General features: G+C 55.2%; 1 protein-coding gene across 4 annotated transcripts in view; it reads right to left on the minus strand.

Annotated features, from left to right (window-relative positions):
* FGD5 (FYVE, RhoGEF and PH domain containing 5) overlaps window positions 1-21,767 on the minus strand; it is a 124,070-nt gene that overhangs the window by 14,255 nt on the left and 88,048 nt on the right. For all 4 annotated transcript variants that reach the window (XM_065933974.1, XM_065933975.1, XM_065933976.1 and 1 more), the window contains exons 6-14: window positions 17,403-17,563; window positions 16,994-17,150; window positions 16,321-16,408; window positions 14,605-14,655; window positions 13,970-14,028; window positions 7,083-7,154; window positions 6,115-6,183; window positions 1,801-1,884; window positions 243-322 (exon numbers count right to left, since the gene is read on the minus strand). In XM_065933974.1, coding sequence (XP_065790046.1) covers window positions 243-322; window positions 1,801-1,884; window positions 6,115-6,183; window positions 7,083-7,154; window positions 13,970-14,028; window positions 14,605-14,655; window positions 16,321-16,408; window positions 16,994-17,150; window positions 17,403-17,563 — 821 coding nt within the window. The remainder of the gene's footprint in view (window positions 1-242; window positions 323-1,800; window positions 1,885-6,114; window positions 6,184-7,082; window positions 7,155-13,969; window positions 14,029-14,604; window positions 14,656-16,320; window positions 16,409-16,993; window positions 17,151-17,402; window positions 17,564-21,767) is intronic.

Consider the following 21,767-nt stretch of genomic DNA (forward strand, 5'->3'; position numbering starts at 1 on the left):
GAACCCCTGAGATTCCATGTAAAATTTTATGTGTATGCTCATGTTTTCTGGGGAGAGAAGCCATGGTTTTATCAGATTTGTCACACGACTGTCCAAAAACGGACAAAAAACAATGGAACAAAAGTCATTTACCCAAAACAACACCAAAATAAAAATGATAACATATTCAGCGTCTGCGATTCCAAACTTTCCCACCTGCAAAATCCTTCCCCCCCCCAACCCCGTCCTTCCTCTCCTCGTACCTGGCAGATAGAGTCAGGCAGGACTCAGGAGTCTCAATCTTCAGGGCATAGGGCACTTTCTCCATCACAGGGCGGCTGACCTGGAAAGCAGGGGCGGCCCCTCAGGATGGGCACGGGAGGGGTCCTGCCACCACCCAACTCTGGGCCTGAGCTGCCTCACTGCGAAGGGCAAACCTTTCTTACCTGGAAGATGGGGTGTGTGCGTCTGTGTGTGTGCACGTGTTTGTGTCTCTGTGTGCATGTGTGCACAGTGGGAGCCCTGTGGCTGACTCTGACTCTGGGGCCACCCGCTGACCCCCAGGAAGGCATCCTTCTCGGAGCCCACCGTGCTGGACAAGCACCTGCCCAGTGGGCACCCTCCCACATGGCCTCTGTCGGACTCCTGAGCGGACGGACGCATTGGTCCAAAAAGGGAAGACACCTCCCAGGTTAGCAAGGTCGCCCTTCTCCAGGTTGGGAGCCTCAGGAGGGAGACAGCCCCCTGCAGGCCCCCTTCAGCTCTTTCTCCCTCCCTCCTTGGGAGCCCTCCGCCCTCCCAAGTGACAGTCCGCATGTACCCCATTCCCCACTTCAGTGCTCCCCTCTCTGACCCCGTCCCCATGATGGGCGGGAATCACCTTCCTAAAACTCCCTGCTCATCGAAAATCCCCATGAGCCCCAACCAGCCCCATATCTGGGACCCCGGTCACACTGAGTGAGGTCACAGCTGACCCGGTCACCATCCTGTCTCTCCAAGCTCACCCATGAGACTGTCCAGCTGAGCCGGCCTCTCTTAAGAAACAGCTGCCGCTTGAAGAGGCATTTGCACACTCGCGTGCGTTACTCATAGCAGCCAAAAGCTGGAGGCCGCTCTAGTGTCTACGGATGGACGATGGGTACACAACGTGTGGTCTAGCCTACACCCACGATGGAGCACTGTTCAGCCTTAAAAAGGAAGGAGATTCTGACACTTGCTACCACATGGATGAACCCTGAGGCTGTTACGCTAAGGGAAGTAAGCCAGTCACAGAAGGACAAGCATCGCCCAGGAGTCCACTTAAGCGAGGTCCCTAGGGTTGCTGAGTTCATAGGGACAAAGAGCAGAATGGTAGTTGCCAACGCCTGGGGGAGGAGAGAGGGAGAATGAAACCATTTAAGGACACAGAGCTCCAGACTGGGAAGGTGAAGGGAGTGCTGGGGCGGCTGGTGCAACGGCAGTGTGACAATGTGAACGCACTCGATGCCGTCCAGCTGTACGCTTAAAACATGGTTCCAACGGTAAATGTACGTGTATTTCACCACGATCGACAAACGCCTGCTTGCTTCCTCTCTCTGCATTCTCCTCCCCCCAGGACCCCTTTCCTTCTCCCCCTTCTGAATTTATCCAAACATTATCCATTCCGGGCAGCCCTCCCTCACCCCCACTCTCCCTGAGCTCCCGACGACAGAATCCTGGGGCAACTCACAAGCCGGGGGGTCCTCCTCGTCCACGGGCTGTGAGTTCCACAGGGGGGCTGTGTCTCCTCATCCCCAGGCCCCCGCCGCTGCCCCCCCAGGGCCCCCCGCCCCGGGGTCTTACCTTCATGCTGGCCACCGCCAACACGCTCTTCAGCCGGTACTTCCCGTCCTTCTGGGGGTACGTGTAAAGCAGCACATCACTCATCTGGGGAGAGGGGACCCCGTCAGACGTCTCTTGGGCCCAGAAAGCCCGGGCTGGGCGTGTCTGGGGGCGTCACTGAGCACAAGCACCTCGCATCCCCAGGGACCAGGGGAGCAAGGGCACTCTGGGCCGAAACAGGAGACCCCTCCTCCACAATTTCACACGGACATGGAAGAGCAAACGCACATAAGCCCACAGCAAGTCCGGCACGGGGTGTCGGTACGAGGCTGATCCAGCACCGCCCCAAAGGGAGACAACCCAAACGTCTATCAGCGGGTGTCAGATGTATGGCAACGGCGGTACATTCACAGCTCGCAGCCACACGGCAACCAGCGGGCAGACGGGCACGCGCCTGACGACAGGCTCAACCTCCAACACGCACCAGCGAGAAGCCGGACTGCGGAGTCCACGCTGCTTCACAACATGGATAAGAAGCTCCAGAACAGCTAACCTGCACTGCTGGCAATAAGGGCAGTGGGTGCCTGGGGGACAGTGAGGGGAGGCGCCCCGCGGAGCTTCCGGGGGCTGGATATGCTCTGTATCTTGACCCAAGTGGTGGTCACATGACGATATGAGTTGTCGACAGACCCCGACATGTACACTCAAAACTGATACATTGAACCCTCTATCAAGTCAGTCCCTAACAAGCAGAGTTAAGGAAGGGAGGGAGGGAACGGCAAGATTTTTGGAGACAGGGAGCCGGCGGGTCCTGTTCACTGCAAGTTAGACAGTCAGCGTCAGTCACGGCCGACTCTCTGTGACCCCATGGACTGTAGCCTGCCAGGCTCCTCTGTCCACGGGATTCTCCAGGCAAGAATACTGGAGTGGGTTGTCATTTCCTCCTCCAGGGGATCTTCCCCACCCAGGGATGGAACCTGGGTCTCTTGCATTGCAGGAAGATGTCTAGAGCCTTTACTGTCTACAGCCTCCAGGGAAGCCCGCTCATTCCTGCACCTCCAGCAACACAGTTGATACTCAATTAAGGTTTGTTGAACGAACAACTGAAGCTTGCCGGCCCAATGCAGGGCAGACATGCAGAAACTTAAGTCATTCTGCTTTCAGAGAGAGAGTGTTTCTAAGTGCACTTAGAAAGTGTGAAGAGCCAATGGCGTCCTCCAGGTGGTGCTGTAGGCCGTCTGTCCCGACCTTGCTCTGCAGGAGCTCCAGACAAGCTGTCTCGCTCCCTGGGGCCTCAGCCACCCCACCTGCCAAGTGGGGGACACCCCACCTCCACTTCACTACAAGCATAGAGGGAGAGTGGCCCCCGGGGAAGCCCTATGCGTGGGAGCCAAAGGGGATCAGGAAGATGGGGTCTGAAGGGGGAGAGAGAACTCAGGGTCCGCGCTCCTCTCCCCACAGACGGCGTCTGCAGAGGGGGCGGGATGGGCGAGTTTTCCTGCCACCGGCTCCCCTGGCGCTTCTGGGACTGGCCTGGGCACTGAGCCGCGGTGTGGCCTCAGGCAAGCCCTCCCTCTCTCTGGGCCTCACTGTCTGAACAGAGTTGGAACAGACCAGGGTCGGCAAACTGTCTTGTAAAGGGCCAGATAGTCATGTACAGATGGGAGAGTTGGACCGTAAAGAAGGCTGAACACTGAGAGTTGATGCTTTCAAACTGTCTTGAGAGTCCCTTGGACTGCCAGGAGATCAAACCAGTCCATCCTAAAGGAAACGAACACTGAATATTCATTGGAAGGACTAATGCTGAAGCTGAAGCTCCAATACTTTGGCCACCTGATGCGAAGAAATGACTCATCGGAAAAGACACTGATGCTGGGAAAGACTGAAGGCAGGAGGAGAAGGGGGTGGCAGAGGATGAGATGGTTGGACGGCATCACCGACTCAATGGACATGAGTTTGTGCAAATTCTGGGAGATAGTGAAGGACAGGGAAGCCTGGTGTGCTGCAGTCCATGGGGTCGCAAAGAGTCAGACCCAGCTGAGCAACTGAACAAAGAGAGTAAATATTTCAGTCTTTGTGGGCCAGATGGTCTCTGCTTCAACTGCCTGACTCAGCCGTTGTGTCCCAAAAGCAGGCACCAGCGACACTCAAGGAAGAACGCCTGAGGCTGCACTCCCAGAGACCTTTCTGAACAAAACAGGCGGCCGGCCGACCCCCGGGCCAGAGGAAGCTTCCAAGTCCTGTCCGGCTCTGTTCTTGTAACACTGACGAGAACCACTGGCCAGGCCAGGCGCTGGGCTGAGCCCCTGGCAGAAATGATCTCAATTCGGCCCCCACTGTCCCCTCAGGCAGGCGCAGAGGGGGAACCGAGCCACAGATGGGCTAGACCCACCTCCCAGGTCTACAGAGCTCATCCGTGGAGGGGTCGGGATCAGGAGTGAGTGAAGGTGCCTCCAGGGTGGTGTGCTTGGGGGTGGCCACACCCCGCCCACCCCCGGGGAACCCGCCCCTGTCACCACGGTGACCCGCCTTTCTGCGGCTGCCCCTGGGGCCACTGCTGCCATGGCAACGCCATTAGCACCCAGGGCTCTGTGAGTGGTCCAGGACCACACGGCCTCCCTGCACGGCAGCGCCAGCCTGCCAGAGAGAGGGCTTCTCAGGGGAGGTGACAGGCGGTGGGGAGGACGAAGCAGAGGGAGAAGAGCCTCTGGACTCAGCTCCTCTGGTCTCTATACGGAGCCGAGTGACCGCTGAGGCCGTGCCAAGGGCCCGGGGCACAGAGGCTCAGCAAACCCTGGCGGCCGCCCGCGGACAAGACGCTTCCAGCCAGGCTCGAGATTCCCCTGCTCAGGCCCGCGAGGCCAATCTGGAATTCAGACCCTTCCAGCTGGCAGGGTCTATCCGAGGTCCGTTGGAGACCATCCCACCTGCCACCAGCCCTACGAGCAAAAGCGCCCATTTGCTCCCGCGACTCCACCAGGCCAACAGAGGTGTTCCAGACACAGCATGCTCCTCACGCCTCCACCCTTTGCTTCTGCTGTTCCTGGTCCTGAAATGCCCTTCCTTCACCTGCCGGACAAAACTCCAGTCCTTCCTTCCGAGCTTAATTCGGGTACAGTTTTCCCCAGGAAAAAAAAAACATACAAAACACTCAATATAGGGCAGAGCACCCAGTGAACACTCAACAAATGCCAGCTGCCACCGTGTCGTCCACCTTTCTATTCCCCGACTCTCCTGGATCCTCCTCTTTCCTTCCAGACACCCCCTTGCCCTCGAGATTCTGCCCGAACTACTCTCATAACTCAATCTTTACCCCGGACACTGGAGGCTGAGGGCAGAGAAGGGGACTCTCAGCTATTGGGTTCCAGCACCCAGCAGACAGGAGGTGCTTCAACAGAGAGAACTCCTACCCACTGACTCACAGCCTCTCCACTTTTACTTTGCACACAATTCTAACAAAGTGTAAGGAGGCTGTAACGGCAGGCTCAACTGATAGAACAAAAGCTGACAGTGAACGGTGAAGGAGCAGAGGGAAAAATTACTTCTGGCAGAGAGAAGAACCTAACAGGCAAACCCCTTGGGGGCCTCAGGACTGGGGCCAAGCGCTGCCTACAGCTCGGCATCCACTGCCGTAGTTCAGTCGCTCAGTTGTGTCTGACTCTGCGACCCCACGGACTGCAGCACCCCGGGCCTCCCTGTCCATCACCACCTCCCGGAGCCTGCTCAAACTCGTGTCCGTCGAGCTGGTGATGCCATCCAACCGTCTCATCCTCTGCCATCCCCTTCTCCTCCTGTCCTCAGTCTTTCCCAGCAACAGGGTCTTTTCCAGTGAGTTGGTACTCCCCCCACCCCCCAAGCCTGGACGTGCCCCGGTGGTCCAGACTGGGCCGGGAAACCATCCAGGATGTCCCTCTGGCCCGTCCTGTGCAGAATGCAGACAGGGCCGGGCTCAGGTCAGAGCCCTGGCTTCCTTCGGGCCTCCGCCCCCAACCTGCTGGGAGGGCCGGCCAGGTCAACTCTTATTTCTGCGTCTCTGGTGGCTCACATGTCAGATAAGGCAGCTGAACAGTTTACTCCCAGTTTAAGACCCTCCTGGTTTTAGGATGGGCACATGAATAATGACATTACATGTCGCAACATTCCCCTGAAATCAAGTAATCCACAAGAGAGAGGCTAGAAAGCCTTCAGCTTTCGGGGACGCCTGTCTCCTCTGGACAATCCTCGCCCTAAGGGCTCGGCTCTGGTCTCCACGGCCTTCCTGCCGTCCTAGGGTAACGGCCCCCAAACGCTTCGCAGAACCCGCAGTACAGGCTTAACTAGGGGCTGGGTACTTACCAGAAACAGGTGCCGGGGGCGTCTGTTCTTCCCTGTGACTTTCATCAGCGTCCCTTCCTTCAGAAACTCCTGTGAGCAGAGAAGCAGACCCTGGCGGTCAGGCTGACACCCCCCGCTCTGTCCTGGAGAAGGCTGGGCAGAGGCCCTTCAGCGGGGAACCAATTGCGGTGCCTCCTGGAGCTCGGGAGAGTGGCTCATGGCAGACGCCCCTGCGCAGGAGCCATGCTCCACGCTTGGTGGGGCAGCCCGGGAGGCAGGCGTCTGGCCTTTCGGGAGCACCCTCTTTGAACCAGGCCAACCCAGACAGCGTGCCAGCCACAGAGTGGTCCCAACAGCGACTCGGTCCCTGGTGCCGCCATGGGCGTCCGAGGAGAACAGAGCCCCTGAGACAGCAGTTTGCTAAAGAGGCTGAAGACCTGTGAACAGTTTCTACAGCCCCCTCAGTTCTGGAGGCTACAAACCGATGTCTAACACGTAGTCACTAAACAGAGGACTCCTGCCAAAACACTAGGTGGGATTTTACACCTAAGTACCACCCCTCACTCCTTGGTTTCCTGTCCTTCATGGACCGGAACAGGTCATGAACACATTTTTTTTACTGCTCTTGAGCTGAGTTTTGCGTCTTCCATTTGGAAGCTTAAAAGTGGATAAATCTGTCTTTTAAAAAATGTTGGGGTTCCTGAGAGATGGTTTCCCAGATTTCCCAGCAACTGGATTAAACTGAGGATGTCAGTGTCTCTTCTGAGAGGCACATGGAGCGCCAATGGCACTGCTTTTTAAAGGGCCCGAGAGCAGAAAGCCCTAGGGGAGACAGCCGGGGCCTGCAGAGCCCAGCAGAGCCCTTGCCTCCCTCCCTGCCTACTGGCACCTGCGGCCAGGCCTGTCTGGGGCCAGCCCGGCTGAACAATGGGGCTTATCAGGGCCTCACCCACCTGCCTGCCGGCGCCCTCCTCGGTGGAGGCACTCACCCTTCCTGGCTGGAGGAGATCCCCTTGGCCCCGAACACTGTGCTCGATGTGGACCAGCTTCTGAAGGTTTTCCTGCGGGCGGGAGCGGGGCGAGGGGAAGATGGTCAGGGCCCCTCATCCCCTCTTTAAGGAGCGGCCCTGCTTCCACTGCGGAGGACGAAACGCAGTCCTGGAGGGCCTGCTCCCAGTCCGACTTCCTGTCGCTGGCGGGACCGGGAGCAGAGCCTGGGTCCGCGGGATGCCACCTGTGTGGAGTCCCGGCAATCTGCCTAGTCCCTGCGGGCCTGGGGTGTGACCCGCCCTCTGTCTGCAGGCTGTGGAGGTGGTCACTTGGCCTCAGCTTGCCGTCCGATGTCCGTTTATCTGGGGCCACTGCTCCTACTCTAGCCTGTGTCCCCCGTGACACCTGGAGCATCCAGATCGCAATAACCCACAAGGGACAGAAGCCTCAGGCCGGACTGGCTCTGTGGGCTTAAAGCCTTTGGTGGAGAGCTGGGTTACTGAGACAGCGTGACCGAGAAAACGCAGCGCCTGCGGAAGAAATGCTCTGGGCTCCCTGAAGAAACATGTGGGCCCAGGAGCTCACTGGGAATTCACATGTACTGGGTACTGGGCCCCTCCCCTGTCACTGTCGCCGGGAGTACTGGAAGGGCAGATGACCCTGAACCTCACGCAGGGTTGGGTTTAAACTCAACGAACACGGTGAAAACTGTGCAGACAAAATGCCTTGAAAAGGCCTCGACACTGTCCCCAGTTCAGTTCAGTCACTCAGTCATGTCCGACTCTTTGCGACCCCACAGACTGCAGCACGCCAGGCTTCCCTGTCCTTCACCATCTCCCAGAGTTTGCACAAACTCATGTCCCTTGAGTCGATGATACCACCCGACCATCTCATGCTCTGTCACCCCTTCTCCTCCTGCCTTCAATCTTTCCCAGCATCAGGCTCAGTTTAGGGCATAAAATCCTACCCATCAGAAAACGTGTACAAGTTATTCTACCTCTGGTTATGACTTACGAGCTGCAAGGAAACAATGCCCCCACCCTAACAGGGAGAAAAAAAAGAATCACATCATCTACAAAAGCAGAGCTCTGCTTATGTTTATTGGAGAGCTGGGGTCCCCAGGACCCCATTGAGGACACGAGATGAATGAGTTATCGCGCCTCTGGCAACACACAGGGAGGAGGTGGTCGGCACAAAGAAGGTTGAGAAGAAAGCAGCTAAAATGTTAATGGCTTCTTAAAGGTCAGGTGTGGGCCGCTGGGACGGGTTTAGAATACAGGGAGCCCCAGACCCACGGGGCACGTGGAACCCCTTGCAAGCTCTTTCCAGGAATTTCTGCCCGGTGCTTACAAGGAGGAGTGGGAGCAGAGAGAATCCCCTCTTGGTGCTGGAGGGGTGCGGCTGCCAACTGCGGGGCTGGCACGAAACCCAGCCCACTTCCCCAGGGCCCTCTCTGCTATGAAAGCCTCCACCACTGCGGGAGGTGGGGCAACCCTCCCACTCCCAGGCCCTGCGGCAAAGAGCCCATGGCTTCCGAGGCAAGGGCAGAAGGAGCAAGAGGTACCGGTTCCAAGAAGAGGTGGGTGACCTCTCAGGTGCAGGATCACGCGCCAACACAAAGCAGAAACCTGCCCAAGACCCGCCACTGACACACAGCAGAGGCCGGCTGCCCGTGAAGGAGGGGCAGGAATGCCGAGAGAGAGCCGGGCTCACAGGCCCTCCTTAAGACCGAGGCTTGTCCGCCAGAGCCGTGACCCACGAGCCCTGCGTACCAGGGCGCAGTGGTCTAGCCCCGAGGAGGTGAAGGACGCAGAGGTCCCTTCCGTGGTGCAGAGACTGCAAAAAGCTGAAGAGGCAGCAGGAAAAGCCCCTGGCGCCTCGGGTCCCACACAGAGCAGCAGGTGACAGCAGCCACCTCCTGGGGGAGCGTGAAGTCTGCGGGGGTCTGAAGGTGACTGACGACAAAACCTAAACCCAGCTCAACTACTGACTGCACTGATTCAGTTCCCACCCTTGACATGAATGGCATGAGTAGAAAAAGAAACATGTCCACTTTTAAAGGTAGATACTATTTCCCTCAGGTCTACAGATTTTCTGCATATAACACTGTTCAATCAGATACGGGAAACACACGAAGCAAGGAAGTACCCTAACCTACTGTCAAGACATAAAGTGTTCCAGAAAACCAGAACGTGAGGTGACACAGACGTTGGAGCCATTAGACAGGGACATCACAATAACGATGATTAATTATGTTAAAGGAGCCACTGGAAAAGACAGACAGCATGCAAGAACAGAGGGAGTTTCAGGAGAGACAGAAACACACAAGAGATGGAAACGTGAACAAGAAGAAATGTGTTATCAGAAATGAAGAATTCCTATGACAAGCTCGGCAGCAAATCAAACACAACTCAGGAAAGAATGAATGAACTTGGGGAGGGCTTCCCCTGTAGCTCAGCTGGTAAAGAATCTGCCTGCTATGTGGGAGACCTGGGTTTGGTCCCTGGGTTGGGACGATCCCCTGGAGGAGGGCATGGCTACCCACTCCAGTATTCTGGCCTGGAGAATTCAATGGACCGTATTGTCCATGGGGTGGCAAAGAGTCGGACGAGATTGAGCAACGTTCACTTTCACTTTCCTTTCAAGCTGAGATTCACCACACTGAAACAAAAAGAGAAAATAAGAGTGGAGGGTGGGGGGCAGAGGAAAGAACAGAGCACCCAAGAAAATTTTTCGACATTAATGGACAAAAAGCACAACCAGGAAGCTCGAGGATCACAACAGGATAAATGCCACGACTTCTCCAAAACACACATATTTAGACATCATAGTCAAACTTCCTAAAGTCAAGGGTAAAGAGAAGATCTTGAAGGCAGCCAGTAAGAACAGGACCCATCACACAAAGAGGGTAGATATAAACACCGCAGCAGACTTCTTCTCTGAAACTAGGCAGGACATAAGACAGTGGAGTGGCATCTGTAGAGTACTGAAACAGAGTTCTGGTCACCCCAGATTGCTATACCCAGGAAAAAACATTTTTCAAAAAGGAAGATAAATTGGTCAATTAAAGAAATGGATGTTGGATGCTAGGAGCCAGGTTTCTACTCTATCACTCCTTTTGGAGAGGAAATTTACAGAGAAGCCAGGGGAGGAGGCTGGAATGATCCACTTCGTAACAAGTGGAGTTGAAGTCTCAGTAAGAACTCATATTTAGCTTAATACAGATGGCTATGTATAGAAACAGCTATACATATATGAGTATATACACAGTATATACACATGTATGTCTTTGCTCTGTAGCTGAGAGAATCAGAAGAAATGATACCCCAGTAGCAGTGAACAAACCGTGCCCACATCCTGGTTTCTAATATCATTATCCAATTAAACAAACCAAGGCTCTCTGGAGAAATAGCTGATTCTAGGACTGGGGCAGGAAACATTCAATGTGAAGCATCTGGAGCATCTCGTAGTGCCAGGAAGTAAGGAAGTGCTCAAAAAACAAGCAAAATAAAAATCCCCACCCAAACCCACATTGATGGGGGCATGTGAAAGGGATGCAGGAACCAGCTGGCCAGCTCCTAATGGTCAAAGCTGCGACAGTGTGAGAAATAAAATCAAGTGCTTGGCATTAGAAGTCAAACATAAATATGGACCCGTGAGTTCTTACTGATGTAAATAATTTAGATATAAATTAATTTAGAACTAGTGAACACATTAATAAACAAGGGAGAAGAGGCCAATCTCCCGTGCAGAAGATTTCCAAATAATTTAGGTAGACACTCTTTCCTCAAGGGGAGGGAGCATAATTCCCCATTCCTTACGTGTGGGCTGTGCACGGAGACTTTCCTCCAACCAGTACGGACCGGCAGGTGAGGGTGGAGCTTTACGAGCAGAAATCCGACCAGCACAACCTTGACCAGGTAATCACGGTTCACATCAACAGTCGTACGTCATGTTGCCAGTGTGTGACCTTCATTTGATATTAAGAAAGTAGTGTTTTCTGTGATCTTTTCCCCCTAAACTATAAACTATGCATGCATGTGTGCGAAGTTGCTTCAGTTGTGTTCGACTCTTTGCGACCCCATGGACGCTGGCCTGCTAGGTTCCTGTCCATGGGATTCTCCAGGCAAGAATACTGAAGCGGGTTGCCATTCCCTTCTCCAGGGGATCTTCCTGACCCAGGGATCGAGCCTGCGTCTCTTATGTCTCCTGCACTCTTTATCATTAGTGCCACCTGGGAAGCCCAAACTATAAACTTAGTCTAATCATGACAGCTCAGCGTGGGAGGGAAGACGTGGCCCTTCCTGACCTGGTTTTTCTCTTTGGAAGCAGAGACATCCCCCCTAACAGGATGTGTGGAGCCCCCCAGTCCATCTGCTGCTATATCTGCTGCACGTACTCCAAAGCGCCTCTGTATTTTGGCTGCTGCTGCTGCTGCTAAGTCACGTCTGTCGTGTCCGACTCTGTGCGACCCCACAGACGGCAGCCCACCAGGCTCCGCCATCCCTGGGATTCTCCAGGCAAGAACACTGGAGTGGGTTGCCATTTCCTTCTCCAGTATTTTGGCCACATTGCGGGAAATCTGTCTACACAAAATGCCAAAAAGAGCAAGGAGCCCCCAGACGTCGGGGAGAACCAGGGGGAGGGCCCGATGGCCCACCAGATTTCCCACCCCGCTGGCTTCAGCCTCCAGGCTTGCAGACTCCTCCATCAGCCACCCTGACCTCTCCCCCCAAAATCTTTTCCAACTGCGCCTACACTGGTCCCATCCTCCAGCCTCGCTGGGTGACCCAGTGCTCTGACACACCAACACTTTCCCGTCTTCACACCTGTATCCAGACACTCCTCCGGGGTCACCTTGGCCCCTCTGCCTTCACGGCATGCGTACAGTCCTCCCTGCAGGGGCACCTCCTGCATCCCCAGGGGAGAGATGAAACCTTTCTCTGAAACTTCTCTCGTGATGTTTATCATGATGCTTCGTGTCCATGTCTAGAATGCTCTGCTAAGTGGTGATTTCCTCAAAGGCCAGGACTCATGGTTTTATCTTTGTATCTCCAGATCCCAACCCAAGACCTGACATACAGCAGGGGTCCAAGAGATGTCACTTCCCTTCCCCTTTTTCTACCTGTGAATGACTCGCTATAAGGATGCTCTGTATATCAGTCACAGCAAAGCCGAGCAATAGCTTGGCACACGTACCACCATCACTCCCACCTCTGCCTGTGTCAGACATCACTAATCGATCACCGAACTTTCCCCACCGAGCCAGGACTCAGCTTTAGAATCATTCCCAGCACACAGCTCTAGCTTATTTACAGCGTAAAGGAGCAGAAAAAAGTGTAGACACCACTAACCATGGAAACCACTGGAACAGAGTTGGGAGGTGGGATAAAGCTGACCATTCCAGACAGACACCCAGTAAACATCTGATCAGTGTCTCCCGAATGAAGTTACACACTGTCAGAATCAGGCGTGTGCCCAGAGCTCACGTGGTCCCGTGCATGAGCAGCTCTCAAACTTTCGTGGGCCAGACAATTACCTGGGGTGCTTGTTAGAACTGCCTATCTCTGTGGCTAACAAACACATGAAAAGATGCTCAACATTACTCATCATCAGAGAAATGCAAATCAAAACCACAATGAGGTACCATTACACGCCAGTCAGGATGGCTGCTATCCAAAAGTCTACAAGCAATAAATGCTGGAGAGGGTGTGGAGAAAAGGGAACCCTCTTACACTGTTGGTGGGAATGCAAACTAGTACAGCCACTATGGAGAACAGTGTGGAGATTTCTTAAAAAACTGGAAATAGAACTGCCATATGACCCAGCAATACCACTTCTAGGCATACACACTGAGGAATCCAGATCTGAAAGAGACACGTGCACCCCAATGTTCATCGCAGCACTGTTTATAATAGCCAGGACATGGAAGCAACCCAGATGCCCATCAGCAGATGAATGGATAAGGAAGCTGTGGTACATATACACCATGGAATATTACTCAGCCGTTAAAAAGAATTCATTTGAATCAGTTCTAATGAGATGGATGAAACTGGAGCCCATTATACAGAGTGAAGTAAGCCAGAAAGATAAAGAACATTACAGTATACTAACACATATATACGGAATTTAGATAGATGGTGGCGATAACCCTTTATGCAAAACAGAAAAAGAGACACAGAAGTACAGAACAGACTTTTGAACTATGGGGGAGAACGTGAGGGTGGGATGTTTTGAAAGAACAGCATGTATATTATCTATGGTGAAACGGACCACCAGCCCAGGTGGGATACATGAGTCAGGTGCTCGGGCCTGGTGCACTGGGAGGACCCTGAGGAGTCGGGTGGAGAGGGAGGTGGGAGGGGGGATCGGGATGGGGAATACGTGTAACTATATGGCTGATTCATGTCAATGTATGACAAAACCCACTGAAATGTTGTAAAGTGATTGGCCTCCAACTAATAAAATAATATTTAAAAAAAAAAAAAAAAAAAGAACTGCCTATCTCTGAACCCTACCCCAGAAGTTCCAGCTGGCAAGATCGGAAGGCATGTCCAGGAATCTGTAGTTTACAGAGCACTCCAGGTGCTGTTGTAGATGCTCTCAGACCAGGGTCTGGATGCTACCTATCCGGTCTGTGCAAGTTTGCAGCCTTCCTCATTGTTCAAATAAATGGGGAACTGGAAACTCAGAGAGGGACACACAGGACCTGAAGTCTCAAAGCAAGTGTCAGGGCCAGAAACCACGGCTCTTTGCAGGATCCCATGAAACACACGATGGCCTGCGTCCCCCCACCAAGAAGTGGGGGCATCACAAGGCAGACCTGGGCAGGGTGGAGGGGCCCCTGGCGCCTGCACCCACAGAAGGTGCCCCGGGCCAGACTTACGCCTTGCTCCATGCTGTCGTTGGCCCGGTCTGTGACCTTGGAGATGAGGGTCAGCGCACCTGTGGAGAGAAGCAGAGAGCACTGGACCTCCCGGGCAGAGCCAGGCTAGCCGCCACCTGCTCGCCTCCTGCCCCCGAGGTCCCCCTGCAGGGCCACGCAAGCGGGTAGCACCAATCCTTCCCGCGGCTGGGTGAGGCCACTGGCCCAACCCCAGCTTGGCCGCTACTGCCTAAGTGCCCTCGAGAGCAGTGTGACCCCTCCATGCCTCAGTTTCCCTGGCTGCACATGGAGCATGTCAACATAGAGACTGCCCTGGCAAGTCGTATGCAGTGACGACCACACAGAACGGGGAGGGAATCAGGAGTCTAGGGAGTTTTTTAGAGCCGCCGCTCCCTCCTATCACCAAACTCTGGTCACCGCCTCTGACTGGATGTTAGCCTGCTCCCCGGGGAGTCCCCACGGTTGAGGCGAACGGGGTGTCACTCAACAGGCCCGGAGGCCTCCTGGCCCCTGCATGCCCAGCCAGCAGGGAGGGGGCCGGGCTGTGCGCCTGGGAACTGGGGTGGAGTCCAGAGCCGGGGGATGGGGGGGGGGGCCCAAAGCTCCCCTTCCTCCGGGTTCACATGCAGACTTACCCTGCGTGTCATCGTACTCCGCTGAGTCCGGGCAAAGGTTATTTAAATAGTCTGCGGACAGAACAAGAGCTGGGAGTCAGTTTGCCCTGGTGAGGCCTGCCCCGGGGTCCACAATAGGAGACCCTCCATCTCCAGGGACGGAGGAGGACTTCCAGAAGGACGAGGGGAACCGCCTCTCTCCGGTCAGCCCAACCGTAAGAACACACCGGCACCGGCAGGAAGCCGGGCCCTCAGCATCACCACCGGTAAGGCGCCCGCCACCGCTGGTCGTTCATTCATTCATCCGCAGACGCTGACTGAGTGCCTGCCGTGTGCCTGTTGCCGTGCGAGGCCTGAAGAGTCACACAGTCTGCTGAGGGGGACACAGACGTGACCCCCACCCGGCAGAGTGTGACGTGCGAGACCCCTGAACACATTCACACCCACAACTGCTCAACACAAGCTGGTCTCACTCGAGCGACCTCTCCACGCCACTCGCTCACTCGGGCAGGGCTGGCATTCTTGCTACTTATTAAACGTGCCACGTTTGCTCAGACCCCAGAACCTTTGCACTCACAGTTTCTTCCACTTGGTACGCTCTCCTTTTGGATGGCTCATGTCCTCACTTCACTGAGATCACTGTTCAACGTTACCTCCTCGGACAAATCTTATATGAGGCCTGGATCTTACACAGCAGCCTGTTCCCCTGAGTGTCCTTAATCTGCCTTCATTTTCCTCAGAGCTCTTATCACGGACATAATATATATTCTTAATTCCTTATTTGCTTGTTTGAATATAAACTCATAGCGTCACAGACTCTGGCTGTTTAATTCACTTCTACCTCCTCAGTTTCTAGCACACAGTCTAGTACACAGTAGGTGCTGAATAAATCCTGGTTGAATTAGATGAACAAACCCTCCATCTCCTGGCCTGAATGTCTTTTCTTACAGCTTGATCACTTTCTGGAATTACACGCATATCTCTACGGGTGCAGTTCCACTTCTCCCAAACAGAGCATCAGCTCCTGGGCCAGGGGCTCTCTGTCCACTTGGGGGGCAGCTGCTCAGGACAGAGGTCAGGGTGTTTCTGGCCGGCAGAGGTCGGGGAAGGGATGACATTCCCAGGGGACAGCTGATAGAGAAGGAAGCAAAGAGGACCTGGGGCTGAGACCCAAGAAACACTGACATTCCTGGAGCCACGAGGAGCAGAGTGAGAAGAATCAGAGAGGTCAGAAGGAGGCGGGGAGAGCGTGTATCACAGAAGCCCAGGAGGAAAGGGCTTTGAGAAGCAGGAAGTGGTCAGTGACAAAGCCACAGAGAGGGCCAGCAGGTCCGAGGGGAAAACATCCGCTGACTCAGGAGGGCTCTGGTGATAAGAACAGATTTAGGGAAACGAGATCCACAGAAGCCAGGGAGGAAATGCAGATCAGGGGAAGATGTGAGTTGCTGTGTGTTTGGCTGGGAGAGGCTGCAGCGAGACGCAGCAGCCGGGCACTCAAGCAAGTTTCCACGTGGCCGCGGGGGTCCGGAGCTCAGCGGGAGGAAGCGGGTGGGCTGGGTGCCTGGCACTTTCACAGGGGCGGGGGGCAGGACTGAGCGACCCTCCCCACCACTTCTGGCCACAGTGGGAGGCGAGGTTGCCGTCGTGCACACCTGGCCGGGTCTTCCCCACGGCTCCGCAGGTGCCTCCCTCCCCTCTCCCCACCGGGCCCCTGCACCTGCCCTCCCGAGGGCCCACCTGTGAGGAGCACTTGATACTGGAACAGGCGCCGCACCACCCGCAGCAGCCGGTGCTTCACGTTCTGGCCGCCTCCCTGCTGACTCTGCTGCTCCCAAGAGACCAGAACAACAAAACTCTATCAGGGACCCCTGCCCCCGGCTCCAGGCTCACGGCATCCCACGTGAGCCCAGCCACACATGTCCCAGCCGGGCCTTCTCCTGGCCGGGCCGAGCCATCTCCCAAACCAGGGTCCCCTCCTCCAGGAAGGCCTCTCAGATTAGCTCTGCCCCACTCTGACAGCTCATTCCTTCAGGCTCACACACTGCTACACTCAGCAATACATTTCTCCCAGCCCCTGTGAGCTATAGAGAAAAGTCCATGAAGCTAGCAGGTTACTGGATCCTCAGCTGGTGGCCATCTGTTGCTCACTCCAAAGGCTTTAGGGCCCCGACTTGCTTTGTGTTCCTCTCCCGGGACAGAAAAGCTGCTTAAACCCTCCCTGTGTCTGGTGCTCACGGAGTTGTCAGTGGTGGCCCAAGGCGGGATGTTCTGGCTTTTCTCTTCTGCTGGGTCACCCTCTCTTCCCCACCCACCCAGGTCTGACCTCCCCCTGATTGGCATGACGCCGTTCCATGCCCGCCTCCACCCCTACATTCTGAGAGTGGGTTCCTGGGAGGACCAAGGGACCCACCTCAAATTCTCGGACGGCCGCTGCCAGCCGCGGGGCGTGGAGGCAGTTCTCACCGAGCAGACTCAGGTACCTGTCGAACTGCAGGATGTGAGTGGCGTGGTGCTCAAACTCCTGCTCCCGGGCCAGGAAGACGTCAGCCACCTTCTGTTGGCCTTCCCTGCAGTCAAGTAGAGGGGAGCGGGACCCCAAGAACTCAGTCTCGTGGCCCCCGTGACGGTGAGGATCTGCACTGCATCCCAGGTGGTGGACCTGGGTGGACCCTCCTGCAGCGGGCGAGGGACCAGACACCCCCGTGTCTCTGCTCTCCCGCCCGTCAGATGGAGACACCGCTTTAGGTGTGGGGGGCTGCCCGCCCCCTCCAGCATTCCCCTTAGCAACGGGGTGGGGGTGGGGGCGCGGGGCCGCTCACCATCGTGCCAGCCTCTCCTCCAGCTCCTCCAGGATCCCCTGGTGAAGGTCACGGATGGCCGGGAGCTCACTCAGGCCACGCCGCAGCTCCTCCCGGGCCACCGGGTCCTTGCCCTCGCAGTCTGTCTCATCCAAGGCCCTCACGACCGCTCCGTGGAAATCCTGAAACCCGGAGAGGCCTGTTACTAACGCGCGCGCCCACGGGGCTGATTGAACCCAGGCCCCCCGGCAACCGCCTCACGGCTCTGGAGTCCTGACTCCGTACTCCAGGGACCTCCTGCCACGGTCTCAGACCCTGGGAACCAGGGGTGACAGCATACCCCTGGTGATCACAGCTAACGGCTGCCCAAGGAGCCCCCACAAGCTCCTGGCATGGAGCAGGTCTAAAGCTTGTTCATTCCTCCCCTTCCTTCTGGGAACTTGGGTGTACTCTGTTCTTTTACGAAACGGGTGAGAAGTGCGGTAATTCCTTCTCTGAAGAAATATTATGCAGCTCTTGCTTTACAATTATCCATCTTTAAAGACGTTCATGGGCTGCTCTTTCACAACAAAGTCTAAAGAAACCACAGGCATCCGCTCCCGGGTGTAAAAACAGTGAAGACGGTGACTATGTAGAAACCTCCACACGCAGGGCTAAGAAACCAAGAAAAAGCTGCCTTCCCACCACAACACAGCTGTGTGAAAAATGAACGAATGAAAAAAGCTGAAAGGAAATGTGATGAAATGTCAACAGAGACAGTGTCGGGGGTATGGAATTAGGAATCGATTATTTTCCCTCTTCTTGTCTCTGTTTTCTAAAATGTCTGTGAAACAATTAGGTACTTTAAAAATTAAATTTAATAAAAATCTAAGACTTCTTTCTCACAACGAAAATATCTGATCTTCAAATACACACGTCCTTACACGAGGCTCAGCACTGCAGAGTTATAAATACACGGAATATCCTGAAGCCACCTTAATCATGAAACAACGAACATCAGGTGAACCTCAGCATCAAAAGTCATGGTCCGGCCATGCAGTTTTCGTTCATTCGCTAAGCCACGTCTGACTCTTTGCGACCCTATGAACCGTAGCCCAGGAATCCTCTGTCCATGGGATTCTCCAGGCAAGAATTGCCTGGAGTGGGTTGCCGTGCCATCCTCCGGGGGATCTTCCCAACCCAGGGATCAAACCCACATCTCCCACATCTACCTGCATCGGCAGGCGGATTCTTTACCACTAGCACCATCCCAGAGTTCACTCATATTCTTGCCCATTGAGTCAGTGATGATATATATCTAATCATCTCATCTTCTGTCACCCCCCTTCTCCTCCTGTCCTCAATCCTTCCCAGCATCGGGGTCTTTCCGGATGAGTCAGCCCTTCACATCAGGTGGCCAAAGTACTGGTTCAGCCCAAATCCAGAAGGTCAGGCCGCCTTGTCTGCTGCTTTCAGGAAGGACAACCACCCTGCCTTTTTCAACTGCCTCCCTGACGGGGAACTCATCAGTGGGCAAGACGGTTAATCCCATCACTGAACAGTTGTCCCTGTTAGGGAAGTTTTTCATAGATATCTGAAAAGGGTGAGTGCCCATGAGGCAGGGAGGTGGGATGGGGCTGAGAGAGGGAGCGGAGGAGAGGGGAGAAAGGGAAAAGAGAAGGCAGAGGAAGGGGCATGGATGGACCGAGTGAGACAGATCACAGGGGCGGGCGGGAGTGGGGCGGAGACCCAGGGAGACTCTCTGGCCACCCCAGAACATCGGCAAGGAGGCCACCGTGCTCCACGCAGGACGGCAGGTACGAGGCTGCAGAGGTCTCCACTTGCGCAACACCCTACCCTGTCCCGAGCTGATCTCCTAACACCACCGGCAAGGGGGCCGCCAGGAGGGCGGTCACCCTGGCCTGCAGTGCCAAGGAGCTCACCACCCCATCCCTCAGGTCGGAAACTCGGAGTCCTCTGGGCAGAGAGCATGTGTGTCCTTAAGCGGAGGCCACATGCTTGAGCCATAATTAGAAACCAAATTCCATTGTACCTGAGCAGCCAGAGCCTTTCCTGAAAGCCAGTCCCGGGGGGTGGAGGAAGTATGAGTGACAGGGAGAGGCGAGCTGGGTGGGGTCGGCAGGCAGAGGGCGGTGGTTCTGAATTCTCAGTTCAGCCCAGAGCCGGCTCTGGGACCCCGGGTCCTTCTGAACCTGGAGGGGAGGTCTCTCTGCTGACCTGGTGCGGGAGGACCCACCCACCCGTTCCTTCTGGGTCTCTGTGTATTTCAGGAGCCAGCCTCCAGCCCCACAGGGACTCCCGAGCCCTGCTCAGTAGCTCTGTCGTGTCTCTCTGTGGCCCCATGGACCGCAGCACGCCAGGCTTCCCTGTCCTTCACCATCCCCCAGAGTTTGCTCAAACTCATGTCCACTGAGCCGGTGATGCCGTCCAACCATCTCATCCTCTGCCACCCCCTTCTCCTCCTGCCCTGAGTCTTTCCCAGCATCAATGTCTTTTCCAGTGAGTCAGCTCTTCGCATCAGGGGGCCAAAGGATTGGAGCTTCAGCATCAGTCCTTCCAGTGAGCATTCAGGGCTGATTTCCTTTAGGCCTGACTGGTTTGATGTCCCTGCCGTCCAAGGAACTTCTCAGCCCTGGCATCCCAGAGAAAGAGGGAAAACACGCCGACACAGCCGACTGCCCCTCCTGCCTGGCAGCTGGTTGACAGCGGACTTTAAACACACTCCCTCATCGGCTCTGGGCAGGTTCCAGCTCGGCTACCCCAGAAGTGATCACAGGCAAACTGCCAAGCTATCTGAGCCTCAGTTTCCTCACCTGTAAAATGGGGATGACAGTGCCACCAAGTACACACGGCGTGAGGCTCCTGAGAGGCCTCAGTTAAAACTGCTTTGTAAACTGTAAAGCGCTATTCCCACAGCAGCAATGCTTCTGCTTTATTTTTAAAAATGCTTTATTTTTGGCCACACTGGGTCTCCGTGGCTGCTTGAGGGCTTTCCCTAGTTGCGGGGAGTGGGGACTACTCTCTAGATGTGGTGCTCTGGCTTCTCCCTGTGGTGCCTTCACTTGTTGCAGAGCATGGGCTCAGGCCCACAAGCTGTTACTCTGCAGCATCTGGGATCCTCCCGGACCAGGGATCAAACCTACGTCCCCATGTACTTGATTCTTATCCACTGCGCCACCAGGGAAGCCCTGGTTCTGTTTGAGATAAGACATCTTCAGAACAGAGCCCTCCCATCTTCTGAAGTCCAGCAGAGCGTGCATTATCAACAAAGGAGTTTTATAACGCCTGAAGATGGATGGATGGCAGGGCCCTCATTTAACAGAAAAGCAGAGTGAGTCACGGGGAAGCCAAGACCTGAATTGGGTCACCCTGACATGCAGACCAAGTACACCGAAGCGGGGAGAGGGAGTGGGAAGGACAAGCAAAGACAAGGCTGCGTTTGCATCACACTCCAGGGAGCTGAAATATTAATGGCTTTGCAAGCTGGCTTCTCATCTGTAATTAATTTTCACTCAATTGGCTCAGTCCCAACGGGCAGGACGGCCACCATCAACGTGAGTCATTCCATAAACTGGTGCACAATGGGCATTGTTCAGACATCGGTTCTGCAAACTCACTGGAAGTGTGGAGAACCCACACCCCATCCAGGGAGCGATCGACGGTTTCTGCTGTCACTGCACCTGGGGGCCCAGCAACCACCACAGACGGAGGAAAGGCAGAGTGGATCCATGGTCCTCATCTCTTTATCACTCAACAAGTATCCTGAGCACCTGCTCTGCTCCGAGCCGTCAGGGAAGAAGGGTGGGAGCAGGAGAAACGCTGTCCTGCCCTCAAAGAGCCTGCAGTCTCGGGGAAAGGCAGAGAGCAACGTGATGCCGTCAACACAGGGTGTAAGTGTCACGCTGGAAAAGCACCGGGGCCGTGCAGACCCCGGGAAGGAGACCGGGCTTAGCTCCAGGGAGGCCACGCCCTGGAGACAAGAGGGGGAGTGGTGCCCACTTGGGGACAGTGGGTGCAAAGGCCCTGAGGTGGGGGAGGAGCTGAGCGGGCTGTGGTTTGAGTGCTGTGGGTGTGGCTAAGTGAGTGCATGTGTGTGTGCGCTCAAGATTGGAAGATGAGGATGCTGAGGGGTCAGACGGGACCCATCTCACAGGCGCCCTGCAGGCTTCTTAAGGGACTTGGGTTTCATCCTGGAGTGATGGGGAATCCTGAAGGGTGCTAAATAGGGGAGTAAAATGACCAGATATCTCTCTTTAAAAGTTCACTTTGTTGGGAGAACAAACTGGAGGCAGTCAGTCCGTTGTTTCATGTTTGGTTCTAACTGTTGCCTCTTGACCTGCATACTGGTTTCTCAGGAGGCAGGTAAGGTCCGGTATTCCCCTCTGT

This window comes from Muntiacus reevesi, chromosome 4, assembly GCF_963930625.1.
Source record: "Muntiacus reevesi chromosome 4, mMunRee1.1, whole genome shotgun sequence".
NCBI classification, from domain to species: Eukaryota; Metazoa; Chordata; class Mammalia; order Artiodactyla; family Cervidae; genus Muntiacus; species Muntiacus reevesi.